We start from the raw sequence: 15,468 nt of genomic DNA, 5'->3' as shown, positions 1-15,468 counted from the left end.
AACCCCACTCAGCACAATATCCTCACAACCTTGTTGTCACAATAGCAAGATTTCCTTATATTTTTTTAACTTTTAAATTATGAATGTCTTTATATTTAAAGCCAGTGTCTCATGGACGGCATACGATCAGAGCTTGCTTTTTATCCAATCTGACAATCTCTGCTTTATGGTATTTTTAAGGCCCTCACCTCCATCTTCAAAGTCAGAGGAAGAGGGAGAAAAGCAAGAGTCAAGTCTATTATTCCTCATAAGATTGTTTCATTCCAGAAGAATCTCTTCTCTGGACCAAGGTCAGTTCAAAGGACAGTTAATAGACACAAAGCACAGACACCGTGGGACACAGAAGAACTTTGGAAGAAGCGGATGACATTCTCCCTCCTCTGTGAGAATAAAAACTAACTTTATAACTTCCAAGTAAGTTATCATAAAGTATCAGCTGGAGAGGGGAAAGAGAGCGATTGAACTGTTTGCTCAGGTGTGACTAGTTTAAGAAAGAAAAAAATGGGCTTGGGAATGGGAGTAGTTGTAAGGAGACAGCCCACTTCATAGGAGAGCTCATAGGTTTGAGTCAAAACATCTTGAACATAAATCCAGGCTCTACGTTTCCTGGTCATAAGATTGAGAAATACAATTAATGTCTTGGCTTATAAACATGTGAAAAGGAAGCCGTGTTTACCCTTCATGATTGTGCAATCGTTTTTAACCAAAAAAGTTATCCAAATAATGGCACTATTTTAGGGAGAACACAGTAAATATCAACTCTAAACGTTCCTGATTAGGGATAGGGGAGGAAGGGTTGCTGGTGATGGTACAGGGGATTTTGGCCTTTATGTTATGTAATCCAAACTTTACATTTTTAACAAGATATCAGTACATAAACATAGTGGGGATCAGGCTCTTCTTGATATCAGGATACAGACTCCTTCCAGAATCTGATAAAAGCCATGAACTTTTTCCAGAAAAATGGCCCACACAAAACTCGAGGAGGGTTTTTTGTTTGTTTGTTTGTTTAATTTGTCTGCATCAGGGCTTAGCTGCAGCACGTGGGATCTTTATTGCATCAGGCAGGATCTTTCGTTGTGGTGCATAGATTCTCTAGTTGTGGTGCAAAGGCTCAGAAGTTGTGGCCTGCCGTCTTAGTTGCCCTGTGACATGTGGGATCTTAGTTCCCACACCAAGGACCAAACCCGTGTCCCCTGAATTGCAAGGTGGATTCTTAACCACTGGACCATGAGGGAAGTCCCTAGGGAGTTTCGTTTTTTTTTTTAAGTTAACATATAGTTAGTTGATTTGGGCTTCCCTGGTGGCTCAGACAGTAAAGAATCCACCTGCAATGCAGGAGAACTGGGTTCAATCCCTGGGTTGGGAAGATTCCCTTGAGGAGGGCCTGGTAACCCTCTCTAGTATTCTTGCCTACAGAATCCCCAAGGACAGAGGAGCATGGCGGGCTACAGTCCATGGGATTGCAAAGAGTCAGACACGACTGTGTGACTAAGCATAGCACAGTCAATTTAGATCGTCAGTTTAAGGTGTAAAACCATAGCTATATTTCCCTGTGTTATAAAACATATCTCTTTCTTATTTATTTTATACATAGTAGTTTGTAACTCCTAATCTCATACCCCTATCTTGCCACTCTCCCTTCCCTCTCCCTGCTGGGTAAGGGAATCAATAGACCCCTTCCTTGAACTCTGCTCATGGACCCCAGTTTTAAGAATCCTGATTTCTATCAGTAAATAAAAGGAATAAAAATATAGTTTACCTGTATAAAAACAATTTAATTATGGTTCTTAGACAAATCACCTATATTTGGATGTCATGTGATACAGTACTTTGCTTATAATTATGTCAGGTTGACTTTGCTCTAAGTTAGATTTGGTGTAAAATGAAAGTTGGTTCAGGCTCCAACTTTATCATTGGTGGTTCATATGGCAAAATGTTGCCTATTCACAATTTTAAAAGAAAAAATTAGATTTATTTTTTTTCTTAAGAACTGATATTCTGCCTTCATGGTTTCACCTGTTGAAATAATTATTACCATTTCCCAGGTTGGGAATTGTGTGCTCTTACAGAATAAATTGGTAGGTGAGGCATTGTGAAGAAAGGTGGAAGGTGTTCATGCTTCAAAAGACAGGCCTGGGCTGGAGTCTCAGCTCCTCTACCACTTACTCCAGTTCAACCTTTAAGTTCTGGCCTTCAATAACTTCATTGGCTATGAGAATAACAAATACCTACTTAAGGGATTTCTAGGAGGATTAGGGACAATATAAACAAGGAGCCCTATTAGATCTTACATAAATAGGGCTATTGTTATAGTGAGTCTTTAGCGTTATACAAGAGCAGCTTTGTTGCTGATGGCTCCCAATGCCATATAATCAAATTGGGTTCAGGGGACAAGAAGCAGCAAATGACAAAGGCTGATAACTGTTGCCATCCCCAAGGTGCCAGAGAGCCGGACTCGAGGTTACAGGTGTGTTCCGCCTTTGGCAGCCCAATGCAGAACGTCTTCAGGATGGCGTTTTATTGACTTTCTCAAGGTCAGTGCGGTATCTAAGGTGGCTTAAAAATGGGGAAATAACACATGCAGGGGAAAAACCAGTGCAATAATGACATCTTTTCCTTCCTTACTGCTAGCTTCCTTGTTTCTTTTTTCTCTGGTTCAGTGAATGCCAACGCAAGGATTAATAAATCTTCTGACGTTTTTGTTTGCTTCCAAGAAAATACTTTCACGTCTGGGTAACTGTCTTCACCTCCCGTCACTCCTCTGGGAAGAATGGGTGCATCCTGTGAGTCCCCGTTAACCGATTCTGAGGCCAAAGTGTCCCAGGATTCAGTGTAAGACTGCGATGTGGTGGGAAAAGTAGTCGCTGAGAACTCAGGACACTCGGATTTGGGGCCCACGACCATTTCTGTCCGAATCTACATAATGGGGGCCGACAGCGCTGCTTTAGTTTCCTCATTCGTCAAGCGCATCCACCCCGGCCTTGGGTGTGAGCGAGCTTTGTTCGCACTAAAGACCAGTGGCAACCCCGCAGGACCACCCCAGCCGCGATGGGCGGGGCTTCTGCCGCGCCGCCTAGGGAACCGGGTTCCAGGTTCCGGACGGCGTCTCAGTTGCCAGGGGAACCGGGGCGGTGCGCTTTCCGGCGCAGTCGTGCGCGGCGCAGCTGTCATGGCGGAGGCCATCTGGAGCAGTGACACCGGAGAGGCCGTGTACCGATCCCGGGACCCCGTGCGCAACCTCCGCCTCCGGTAGTCGCATCACCCCAGAGCCCCGTGCTTTCATGCTCTCAGATGATTGGAGCCTGAATTACACTTCTCCTTTGCTGGGGCCCTCATTTCCTTTTGCAGTACCGACCGCTGTCACCCCGGTCTCCTCGCGTTTCCCTCACTACCTGGAACCCTCTTCACTCGCAACTTCCTAGACTCACCCTTTCAGGACCCTGTTGCTGCTGCTGCTAAGTCGCTTCAGTCGTGTCCGACTCTGTGCGACCCCATAGACGGCAGCCCACCAGGCTCCCCTGTCCCTGGGATTCTCCGCCCCCCAAATTCCTCAGAGCCCTGTCTCCCTGCAATACACTCTCGCATCCTCTCCTCCCTGGGGCCCCATGCCCCCTGCCCTCCCCTCTGTTGCCTGCATCCGGCCACATCTCCTGGTAGCCATAATCTCTTCAGTGTTTTGTTCCCCATCCTTGCTGTGTCTCCTGCTTGTGTATCTTGTAACAGTATTTTGGGCCTCTCTTTTCCTGGCAGAGTCCACCTGCAAAGAATCACATCAAGCAACTACCTCCATTGCCAGCCTGCTGCCCAGCTGGGGAAGGATCTCATAGACTTGGCCACTTTTAGGCCTCACCCAACGGCCAGTGGGTGTATGGTGGTGATGCGGCCCCTTGGGGATCTGGGGAAGGGCCTAGGGCGGAGGTTACTTCTTAAGACAGAGTAGACCCAGGTCTATAGTCTGAGGTATAGAGAGGTTGGGTTTCTTGTCCAAGGTCACCGGGCTACTAACTGTTGAAATCAGAATTTGATCCCAGGCAGTTTTAACTACTACATTATGTTGTGTGAAAATTGAATTCAAGAAATGATTCCTATCATCAAGAAGCTGATCTGAACTGTGGTTAAATGTAGTGAAATAGCAAATACCGTGCTTTGGGTATATTATAAATTTACCTCTAAACCCAAATGCCATTTCTGACTTTTTTTTTTTCTTTTTTCTGAGAAAATAGCACTCCAAACTTGAAACTTAGAATATAAACACTTTTTATAAACAAGTTAAACATTTGGGTCTGCATGGTAAATGCACTTTTTTTTTTTAACCTTGCTGTGTGGCATGTGGAATCTTAATTTTCCCTGTAGCGATGGAACCCATCCTCCCTGCAAAGCAACCATGGGACTACCAGGGAAGTCCCAGAAAATGTACATATTAGTATTATCTGTGTTCTAGCCTTTTTCTTTCTCTGAGAAGCCAGAAAACTAAGAAAGAGAAGACAGTGTGTTTGTGTTAGGTCACTAGTCTCTTTGCTTTTGTTGTTTCTGTTCAGAAATATTTCTGGGTAAAAGTGTGAGCTGGTGGGTTTTGAAGCATATATCTTTGGAAAAGGCATACTCATCTAGGAGTGTACATACTGGATTTGGTTCTTAAAAAGAAATCTGTTATATGTCTTTCCTTTTCTCTCTTAATACTTGGCCTCTTAAGGTTACAGTGTTTGTGATTCTAGATTTATGGCTTCAGAAATATTGAAGATAAAAATGCCATGGTTCATAGCAAATGTAGACAATTGGGATTGAGAAAGAGCTGTTTAGCCTATATCTAAATTTCAGCTCTTGACTCTGAATTAGATTAAATAATTCCTGGAGGACGTGATTTCTTTTATTAAAGTTAGAGGGGTGATTAAAACTTCATGGGTCTTAACCTTGGCTTCTGCACATATCTACTGCCTCTCTAGAGTGAGTACATCATAATCAGTGAACTCCAACTGGTTTTGTGGCAAATATAAGAGCACAGACTTTGGTTATAACCAACCAGAGAGCAAGAAGTGGTGCTAGTTGGGCTCAAACATTTGACTCACTCTGTTTTCTTTGGAGGTGGACACCGCCCAGAGGAAGAAGAAGAGGAGGCTGTGATTGGGTGGCAAGAGAAGCTCTTCAGTCAGGTGGGCTAGTGTCCCTGTCTGCTCCATCTCCCTGCACCCTGCCCACGTCCACCTGCCTGGTCGCAGGGAAAGGTTCCTGATACATATCACCAAACTGACTTCCAGAAAGGTTACAACAGTGTATGCTTCCCACTGCTGTGTGTACGGGATCAGTGTAATGCAGTGCCTGCCACTAGCCAGTTTTATGATCTTGAGTAACATGCTTTTTACCTCTGGGCCGCATACCGAAACAGCAGAATCACTGTCTTGGTATGTCAGTTCTATAACAGCAGAATTGAGTTAGACTGTCGCTCTGGTTCCTTGTAGCTCTAACCTTCGTTGGCCTTTCTGTCCTCCATCAGTTTAGATAAAACATCATGACAAATGGTATTTGACCAAACAGTTGTAGTGACAAAATTAAAATACTCTCAGTGGAACTCTGTTTCTTTGTGACCTCAGTTTGAAGTAGATCTGTACCAAAATGAAGCCGCCTGTCAGAGCCCTTTGGATCATCAGTACCATCAAGAGATTCTGAAGCTGGAAGATTCAGGTGGCAGGAAGAACCGACGGATCTTTACCTACACTGACTCTGATAGATACACCAATTTGGAGGAGGTACCATTCTTTCCCAAGTAGACAGACTCAGGTAGACTTAGCCATGCTCTGTAGCTCCCTTCACCTTGGTTTCCCCTGGCTTTCTGGCCTCGTGTTTTAACTCAGAAGCATGTTAAGTGAGCCTGTCTAGGAATTCCCGTGTGTTTCTGGCAGCCAGGCTGGAGTAGGTAGGTGGGCACAGCCTGTGGGTGATGTGGCTGCTGCTCCCTGCCCGATCTGCTGGAGGGACTGGGGAGCCAGCAGTGTCTCTAATGCTAGGCTTGCAGACTGCACATTGCGGGGAGCAGCCACTAGGTTTGATTTCCCCCATGCATCATGAGATCAGACAGGTGGATGGCATCTAGAACCATCTAGATTGAATTCATCATGGGATTCAGCCAAAACTGAACATACACATTTGAAGAGGAATTCAGTACTGTATAGGGAATGGCTTATGTCCTCAGTGTGCCGATGACAGCGTACTCTTGTGGCCTCGCTTTAGATTTTCTTCAGTCACTGTATGATAGGTTCTATCTTCTCAGTGAGATTCTAAACTCCTTGAAGGAGGGGAGAGCCTATATTTGCTGATTTTTGTCTATGAGCCTGTAGATTTCTAAGCCAGGTGTTAAGTGAATGTTTTTGAAAGTTGTGGGTTGGGAGCATGCAAAATTTAGGTTGTCTGTTTTGGTAAAGAAAGGAAAATTACAGTTAGTGTTCAGTTACCTGTGGGAGCATTTTTCATGGAATACTTGTGTTATATTTGGCATCTTCCAACCACCTAGTGATGTCAGCACCTACTGGGTCAACTCACCCAACTCTGTTGGTACGGGCTTATAGACTGCAGACTCATTGCTCAAGAGTAATGTGCTGCTACAACCTTAGGGCAAATCAGGGCTTGGTCGGGCTCTTCTCTGATCTGTTTGTGCCACTGCGCCCTCCATCAGCGTGTGCTGTTGTGAGGTGGGTGCGTTCTTAAGGTCCTGTGAGGTTTTAGAAGGAAGATTTCCCTCCAGGTGCTTGGTCCCACGTGGCCCTGAGCAGCTGGCTTATACCAAGCTGGTCTGTTTTCCCAGCACTGTCAGAAAATGACCACCGCAGCCAGTGAAATGCCGTCCTTCTTGGTCGAGCGAATGGCAAATGTCAGGCGGCGACGGCAGGACAGGCGAGGGATGTGAGTGCCAGTGTGTCCAGGGCTGGGGAGGTCCCTGTGTCCTTTCTGTGCCTGTGGTCTTGGTGTGCTCACCGACGCGAGTATCCCACTCTGCAGTGGAGTGCTCCCCTGTACTCCTCCTGGGTGTGCTCCTTTGCGTTCTTCCTTCAGGCTCTTCAGGGGATGCCAGGGAAGTGACCCTTCCTGTGGTGTCTCCCAGGGAAGGTGGCATTCTTAAGTCACGAATCGTCACCTGGGAGCCCTCAGAAGAATTCATCAAGAACAACCATGTCATCAACACCGCTCTCCAGACCATGTACATCATGGCAGACCTGGGGCCCTATGGGAAGTGAGTGAAGCTTCTCACTGCCCAACTCAGACCTTCATCCTCTTCTGTCACTAACCATCACCCTCCTGTTATGGTCATCCCAGGTATGGGAGGGAGGGATTTTGTTTCCTTCTTTTTCTTTGGAAGGAAATGTTTTACTCTGACTGTTCTCACCCCAGCCTCTGTCTTTTCCCCTGATGTGAACGGAATACCTCGTCCTCGTTCCTGGAAATGGGGCCAGCAATCTTGAACTCTGGTGTTACCCCTGGTTTCTAGGCTTGGCTATAAGAAGCATGAACATGTCCTCTGTACTCTGAAGGTGGACAGCAATGGAGTGATCACAGTAAAACCTGACTTCACTGGCTCCAAAGGACCCTACAGGTGAGAAGAGGAAGAGGCGGTAGAGACTAGCATTCCTTTCCTGGGCTTCACTTCTTGCCTCGAGTTGAGGAAGTTCTCAGAAAGCCCTTCGTCTCTCCTAACGTTTAAATTCCCAGCTGACAGTTTGTCCCTGGGTTGGGTCTGGCGGGCCTCATCTCCTGTTTTCCCAGTTACTCCCTTTGTGGCTGTGACCTTACAGAATCGAGACAGAGGGGGAGAAGCAGGAGCTGTGGAAGTACACGATCGACAACGTGTCTTCCCTCGCCCAGCCTGAGGAGGAGGAGCGGGAACGGCGCGTGTTCAAGGACGTGAGTGCTGATTCACCTGAGAACCGGAGAGCTGGGAGCTGAGGCCGCGCCTGAGGGTGGGTCAGCAGCCGCCGGGTCTTGCTCTTGATGGCCTCTCCTGACTTGGGAAGCCCTTCTAACCTATCAGACATGAGGCTTTGAGCCTGTTATCAAATCATTATACTAATGACGATCTATCTGAGCATGGCCTGTGCTCTGTGCTAGGGCCTTCACGTGCCTAATTTCATTTAGACTGCACCACAGCCCTTCGAGGGAATGCTTATTTTAGGACCATTTTATAAGTGAGGCAATGGAGACCAAGAAGCTACGCAGTCTGCCCCAGGAAGCAGCAGCGTGGGAGCCGGGTTGGCCCCAGGCCAGTGGACTCCAGAGCCTCTGTGCTTCGCTGTCGGATGTCGGCGGCAGGAGCGCTCAGGCACCCGGTTCCCTGTGGAGTTTCCCATTCCTGCTGCGTTTCTCCCTCCCATTCAGACCTGAACCCTGGTCTGCCTGGGACTGCATCTTGAGTCTCGGTGTGGTTTGTTTCCTCAGCTCTACGGCCGGCACAAGGAGTATCTCAACAGCCTTGTGGGCACTGACTTTGAGATGGTGAGTACCCCAGCTTCCCGCACCACCATAAGAGCGCTCTGACTCTAGCTGAGTGACGGTCCTCTCTTCAAGGTCCCCAAGACACACTCTTCAGTGTAAAAAGAGAGTAGAAAATAACATGAGTATAGTCCTTGCTGTTTTTGAAGCGTTGCATGTTGACGTAGAACTGTCGATGCATGGGAAGAGGTCTCAAAGGGCGCACACCTTCTGGGGGCTTTCTCTGGGAAGGGGGTGGAGTTGGGAGACAGTAGGTGGCTATTGAGAGCTGAGAAGGATATGTCAGGGATGTTTCCTTTTTATTCTCTAAACTTAGGTAGTTTTGAATTTTTATCAGTGGTGGTGCATTCATGTATTACTTTATAATTCATTTTATTGTTGCTGTTGAGTCACTCAGTCGTGTCCGACTCTTTGTGACCCTGTGGACTGCGGCATGCCAGGCTTCCCTGTCCTCCACTGTCTCCTGCAGTTTGCTCAAATTCATGTCCACTGAGTCAGTGATGCTCTCTAACCATTAATTTTTTTTTGTAAATAAGTATAAAGATGAAAAATGTCTTCCTCACTCTTAATGTAGATGTTTTTCCTACATGCCCCATAAAGGAGGGAGGCGTCTCATTTCTGTTCGTCAGATAGTTTGGCTTTTAAGAGAAAACAGTTTAAGTCTATAATCCTGTGCTCCTATTCTTTGTCTTCTCTTATTCTAGGAGTTCCATTTCTAGATAGAAATGGAGATAGAGTTAGCTGGTGGTCCCCCTCTCTGTCTGTAAAAAATTGGCTTTCACTATTTTTATATTGTATTGGCAACAGATGTTTAGTGTTAAAAAGTTAGCTAAGATAGAGATACAAATAATTTAAAAGAAAATGGCCTAGCTTCTTGGCCTCAGCCCCCAGAGGGAGCAGAGTCTCCGGCCTCTTGCTATAGGGCAGTGGCAGCTGTGCCTGCTTCTCTTGACCATTCTCATAAAGTCCCCACACTCCGTTGTCCCTTCCACCATCTAAATTAGGTGCTTTCCCCCTATGTTATGCATTTGAGAAATGAAGGAAACACATCTGTGGAGAAATGGCAGGTGGGGAGGAAGCGTTGCCAGAATTGGACATCTCATGTCAGGTCCTGTGGGGGTTTACGAACAGGCTGGAGGAGAGGCGTCGCTTCCCTCAGGCCTCCTGACTGGTCCCCACTTCTCTCTACCCCAGACTGTACCAGGTGCCCTCCGGCTGTTTGTGAATGGAGAGGTGGGTAAGTGTCTCACCAGACAGGGGTCCCCTGAGGCTTGGCAAGTGCCAGGGAGAGCAGTGTGAAATAGTCCTCCCCACCCCAGCAGTGGCCTTGGGTTGTCCACAGTGCTCGGGAGACTCAGGTGTGAGTCTTTCCTGGAAACACAGAGTTCCCGGCCGTTGGGAGCCTTGCTTCCACAAGTGGGTAGGTCCTGCAGGACTGGGTCAGGCGTTAGGGGTGATAGGGCAATAAACTGAAACCGTTTCTTGTTTTCTTAGTTTCAGCCCAAGGCTATGAGTATGATAACCTCTACGTCCACTTCTTTGTGGAATTGCCAACTTCTAGTAAGTAGTATTCACAAGTCTCTCTTTTTACCCCTTCTGACAGTTTTCCAGAAGCATTCAGTCAGGTTTCCTTCCCCACTCCTCCACTGAAATTGTAACCGTTCTTTTCAAGGTCACAGGTCACTTCCAAGATGTGGAATCCTGTGGGGACGTGTCTGCCTTCGCCCTCCTTGGTCTCCCAGTTGCTACAGCTCACTTTCCTCGCTGCCCCTCTCCTCTTGCCTTCGGGCTCCGTGCTCCTCTCTGCTCTCTTGGTGGTGGCTCAGCAGCCTCCTTGGCTATTTCCTTATCTGCTGTTGACCTAAAACTATTAGAACATCCAAGGCCGGGCCTGGCCTTCTGTTACCGTCTCTCCACAGTCTTTCTAGGTGGCCTCATCCTTCCTGTGGCTTCAGTACTATGTGTGTGTCTCAGACGCCCAGACGAGTCTAGTCTTAGCCTCTCCCTGAATTCCAGACTCACGCCCACTTACCTGTTTGTTCTTTCTGCTTAACATGACCGAAAGCATCCTTGATTCCTCCTCTTGCTGCAGACCTGCCATCACGGTCTTCTCCATCTTAGCAGAACCACAGCGTCATCTCCTGGGTTTCTAATACCAGGAATATAAGAGACATCCTTGATTGCCCACTTCCTCTAGCTCCCTACCACCATTCATGCCATCAGCAATTCCTGTCAGGTCTGCCTCCCAAAGATGTCCCGAATTACCTGTTTTCTTCAGGACCCTGGACCAAACCACCATCATCTCTTACTTAGGCCAAAGCATGGTTTGCAGTTTCTCCTCTTGCTTCCTGTCTTGCTCTTATGCTTCTTTTCTTTGCTTAAGTAATTCGTATTTATTTGTGTATTTTTAGCTGTGCTGGGTCTTCACTGCTGCAGGGTCTCCTCTCTAGTTGAGGTGCTCGGGCTTCTCACGGCAGTGGCTTCTCCTGTTGCAGAGCACGGGCCCTCGGGCACTGAGGCTTCAGCAGCCGCGGCTCCCGGGCTCTGGAGCACAGGCTCCCTAGTTCTGGTGCACGGGCTTAGTTTCTCCTCGGCTTGTGGGAATCTTCCTGGACCAGGGACCGAACCTGTGTCTCCTGCATTGGCAGGTGGATTCTTTATCACTGAGCCACCAGGGAAGCCCCCTCTTATGTTTCATTTGCCACACACACCACAGCTTAACTGAGCCTTCAAAATGTAAACCAGCTGTGTCTCTCTTCAACTTAAAGCCCCCACAGCTTCCCTTCCCACTTTGAGCAAAGTCCAGACCCCATTCCCTGAAAGAGCTGGCCCCAGCCTGTCTCTCCCTTATACCACTCCAGTCATGCTTCCTGTTCCTCAACAGGCCAAGGTCATTCCCAGTTTAGGGCCTTTTCAGGACCATTTCCTCTGTCCGAAACCTCTTGAATCCTATCTTTGCATGACTGGTTCTGCTTCAGTTTAGGTCTCAGCCTAAGTGCCACCTCCGAGGGTCCCTCAGCATCCCTAAATGGGCCTCCAGGCCTCTCAATCTCTTCACACTGTTCTATATTTAGCTTTTATCACTCCCTGATGGTCCGTTGTTGGTTGGCTTTCTGTGCCCCCTCCCACCGCCAGCTGGAAGGTTAGCCCCCTGAGAGACAGGAAGCTTTTCTGTCCGGTCACTGCAGTGTCCCCAGGGGCCAGTCATAGCACACAATGGGCCCAGTGAACGTGGCGTGAGTGATTGGTCACGCGCCTGAGTGACTGAATGCAGAAAGGAGCTTTGTGTTTCTCTCAGCTGCTCGCCTTCCTCCCAGGTCGACTTACTCTGTGTCGTCTTTGGCTTTTAGACTGGTCAAGCCCAGCGTTCCAGCAGCTCTCAGGAATAACACAGACCTGTGCCACCAAGTCCCGGGGGATGGTATGGCAACAAGAGGGGCACCTGGAGGGAACACGGCTGCTCCTGGCATGACATCCAAAGATGATCGGGCTGACAGCACGGGGAGGACTCCAGAGCTGGGTCTGGCGCTTTGCTATGGGCCCTGCAGGGCCGCCTGGCCCCACGGTTCTCTGCCTTTTTGTGAATGGCAGCAGCTTGCGTCTGGGTGTCCCTTCCCCTCTTAGCCTCTTATTTCCTGTGTGGAGTGATAGTTTTTCCTTTTCCTTTGGGACCGTGACCTTGTCACTGGCCACAGGAAAAATGAGTGCCAAGTGAGGCCTTGCCACTCTGTGGCACCGAGTACAAAACAATAGCCCTCCTTTTTAGGATAACGTGGCCTGCTTCTCCTACCCTTTCACATTCGAGGCCTCCTTCCTCCACGAGGACGAATCTGTCGGTGAGTGGGCCGGCCGGTCCTCGGCCTTGGGGCTCCTCAGACGCGCCCTCTCCTGTGGGGGCCTCCCGGGACCTTGCTGCTTCTCCCCTCCGCAGATGCGCTCCTAGAGTGGCCCGTGCTCTACTGCGAGGTCCTCTCGCTGGACTTCTGGCAGCGGTACCGCGTGGAAGGCTACGGGGCTGTGGTGCTGCCCGCCACCCCAGGTGACCTCTCGGCCCTGCCCTGCATGCAGCCCTCCTGCCCCCGCTCCTAGATGCAAGGCTGATGCTTCAGAGGACTCGACCACTTCCTGGGAGAAGCAGGGATGACTGGGAACTAGAAGCACTTAACTTGCAAGATTCTGTGCTCCTTTTGAGGGCATTTTCTGTCTCTGCTAGAGACAGCTGAGCAGCCTTGGACTCTGATTCCCGCTCCTCTGATTTGACCTGCAGCCTTGGGGGAGCAGCCTGTGTCAAGATGGGCTCTGAGCAGACATGTACTGAGTGGACCACCGTTCCTTTAGAAATAATAGCCACTATTTTCTCTTGTGTGCCAGGCAGTGTGCTGAGTGCTTCTCGTTTAATTCTTCCCACCACTCTTTGAGGCATAGGTGTTGGTATTATTTCCGTTTTATTAGACGAGGAGAGTAGGGCTCAGAGAGGCTGAGAAACTTGCGCCAGCGCCCAGGTAGTAACTGGCAGAGCTAAGATCTGAGCTTCTGTCTGATTGATTCCCACGTAGGTCCCCTAAACCTCCGTGGTGACCTTCACCAGAGGTCAGGCTGTCCCCAGACCAGGTGTTTTAGTGGTGGCAAGGCCGGTGTCACTGCTGGGGAGTCTGTGAGGGACCGCAGGCCCTTTCCAGCCTTGGCTGCTTCCTCTTCTGCCCAGGCTCTCACACCCTGACGGTCTCCACCTGGAGGCCCCTGGAGCTCAGCCCAGTGGCTGAACTGCGGAGGTTTTTCATTGGTGGCTCTCTGGAGCTGGAGGACCTCTCCTACGTGTGGATACCAGGAACCTTCAAGGTGACTTTTGTCTCTGGGTAGACTTCACCCTGGGAAGTTATGCCCCTGTCTTCTGGGAAAGGTGCAGTCTGGGTTAAGGCCCCCTAACTCTTCATTGCTTCGTCAGGGCTTAGTCTCTTCCTTTCTGTGGCCCCAGTGGGAGATCTCAGCCCCATCTTGAAGCACATACAGACGTCACTGGAGAGCTCTGAGAAGTAGGACACTTAGAGGTTTCCCCTGGTCCCCATCACAGTAACCAGCTCCTTCCCCCAGCCCATCCCTGAGACCTCAGGAAGCAGAAGGTCAGCCGGCTTCTTAGAAGACTGCTAATTCTCAAATGAGGCTGGACTGTTCCCTGATTGACAGTCAGGAAGTGATGGCATTTGGGTGTTGGGATGAACTTTCCCCAACAGACCTGTTCTCCCCAAGAATGGGAATAAGAATGGGAGTGAGGCCAGCATGGTACCTGGGGTCTGGAAACCAACCGAAGCCTGACACTAACCGCATCCACAGGGGGAGCGTCTGAGCCGCTTCGGACTCCGCACTGAGACCACAGGCAGCGTCACCTTCCGCCTGCACTGTCTGCAGCAGTCCCGGTGAGTGGCCCCGGCCCTCTGCCTCAGGGCTCCTGGTCCCCAGGGCTGCAGAGCAGCCGTGGTCAGGTGGCTGTCTCCCCCACAGGGCCTTCATGGAGTCAAGTTCCCTCCGGAAGAGGATGCGGAGTGTGTTGGACCGTCTTGAGGGATTCAGCCAGCAGAGTTCCATTCACAATGTGCTGGGTAGGCTTCCCCCTCCACCCAAGTCCAGCCACCCTGCCCCTCCCGACATCCACGTAGGCCCCATCGCCCCCACACCATGGTCCTGACTCCATGTCTGCTTCCCTCACAGAGGCCTTCCGGCGAGCCCGGCGCCGTATGCAGGAGGCCCGAGAAAGCCTCCCCCAGGACCTTGTGAGTCCCTCAGAAACCTTGGTCTCCTAGCTCGCTGCAGCCCCGGCCTCTGTGATGAGTGATACCCGCCACAGCCCAGGCCCTGCCACCTCTTCGTCTTTCTGGTTAGAGACCCCACTGACCTGGTGAGAACCAGAGGAGCTGAGAATCCTGACCCCTGACCTGCTCTTCAGCTGCCAAATGCCCACAGGTGGTCCCCTCTTGATATGTCAGCCCCTGCACGTGCCCCTCACTGGAGGACAGGTGTTCCGGGGTTGAGACCCGTTTGGGGGTAAGGCCAGAGTCACTTCTGTCCTCGGCACTGCCTGCTCTCTGGCCTGTCTCTGGGTCTTGGGGGCAGAGCACAGCGGTCCGTCCTGCTCTGCACCTGCTGCACACGTGGGGGCCCGAGAGAGAAGGCAGGCGAGGGAGGTCTTCCATCCCCAGCCCAGGAGCCCAGCCTCTTCTTCCTGCCGGGGGCTGGCTGCCGGAGTAAATGAAGGCTGAAGGCAGTGTCCAGTCCTTTCTGCTAGCTGGCTAGTGGCTTTTATTGTGTTTTTTGTACATAAAAAGGTTTTCTACCATCTGACGTTCCGTCGGCTTGTTTTCTGCTCAAGTCTCTGGCGTGGCCAAGGTAATTCTCCTTAATGTCCGGGCCCCTAACACTGCCGCTCTTCCCTGCCTTTTCCTATTCCAGAGGTTCTTTGGATTCTCCAAACTCAGCCCCCAGGAGGGTCTTCAAGGTTAGTGCCAGCTGTGTCTTAGCAGCGTTCCTCTGAAACATCTGGAGTTAAGTATATGACAGGTTCCACGCCGCTCCATCCCTAGCCCAAAGCAGAAACAGCTTCTGCCCTCAGCGGTGCTTTCTTGGGAGAAGCAGTGAGTGCTGCCAACCGTGCAGGCTTCAGAGGAGGACCTTGGGGTGGCTGGAGGCTGGGTCTCTGGCCTTCTATTTCTGGGCAGGGGTCAGGAATAGGCTGGAAAGTGGACGAAAGTGGCTGGAAACCCTCCTTCTTGCCTGGGCCTCCCAGAGCCCCTTGCTTGGCTCTTGAGCCCTTGTACGTGGTGCTGCTGTGTGACCTGACGTGAGAGGGTTGCCTGGTGGAAGGGTTCATCGCTGCCGGGCACCCCGGCCGCCACTCCCAGCCAGAGAGCCAGCCACAGCCAGCAAAAGCATGAGCAGGAAATGGTTGCTCCAGGTGAGAAGGTAGCCTTGTGGTCTTCCCCAGGTTTCCTGGTCTCC

The 15,468-nt window shown here is 50.1% G+C and overlaps 1 protein-coding gene across 4 annotated transcripts; it reads left to right on the top strand.

Moving 5' to 3' along the window:
* The first annotated feature begins 3,150 nt into the window (after positions 1–3,150).
* MKS1 (MKS transition zone complex subunit 1) lies at positions 3,151–14,811 on the top strand. Of its 4 annotated transcripts, XM_027975363.2 has the most exons (18): positions 3,151–3,252; positions 3,754–3,863; positions 5,086–5,153; positions 5,592–5,747; positions 6,800–6,897; positions 7,097–7,225; positions 7,481–7,585; positions 7,785–7,893; positions 8,425–8,481; positions 9,673–9,715; positions 9,973–10,038; positions 11,829–11,899; positions 12,245–12,314; positions 12,410–12,517; positions 13,184–13,317; positions 13,810–13,892; positions 13,978–14,075; positions 14,185–14,811. In XM_027975363.2, exons 1-18 carry the CDS (start codon positions 3,173–3,175, stop codon positions 14,274–14,276), a joined length of 1,677 nt encoding a protein of 558 aa, XP_027831164.2. In that variant the 5' UTR covers positions 3,151–3,172; the 3' UTR covers positions 14,277–14,811. The 4 variants fall into 4 exon arrangements, with proteins under 4 accessions (XP_027831164.2, XP_027831165.2, XP_060250742.1 ...); XM_027975364.3 differs by lacking the exon at positions 3,754–3,863; XM_060394759.1 differs by lacking the exons at positions 13,184–13,317; positions 14,185–14,811.
* The last annotated feature ends 657 nt before the right edge of the window (positions 14,812–15,468 follow it).

Source organism: Ovis aries, chromosome 11 (assembly GCF_016772045.2).
Source record: "Ovis aries strain OAR_USU_Benz2616 breed Rambouillet chromosome 11, ARS-UI_Ramb_v3.0, whole genome shotgun sequence".
Classification (NCBI taxonomy): domain Eukaryota; kingdom Metazoa; phylum Chordata; class Mammalia; order Artiodactyla; family Bovidae; genus Ovis; species Ovis aries.
This window is presented reverse-complemented; position numbering and strand designations above follow the sequence as displayed.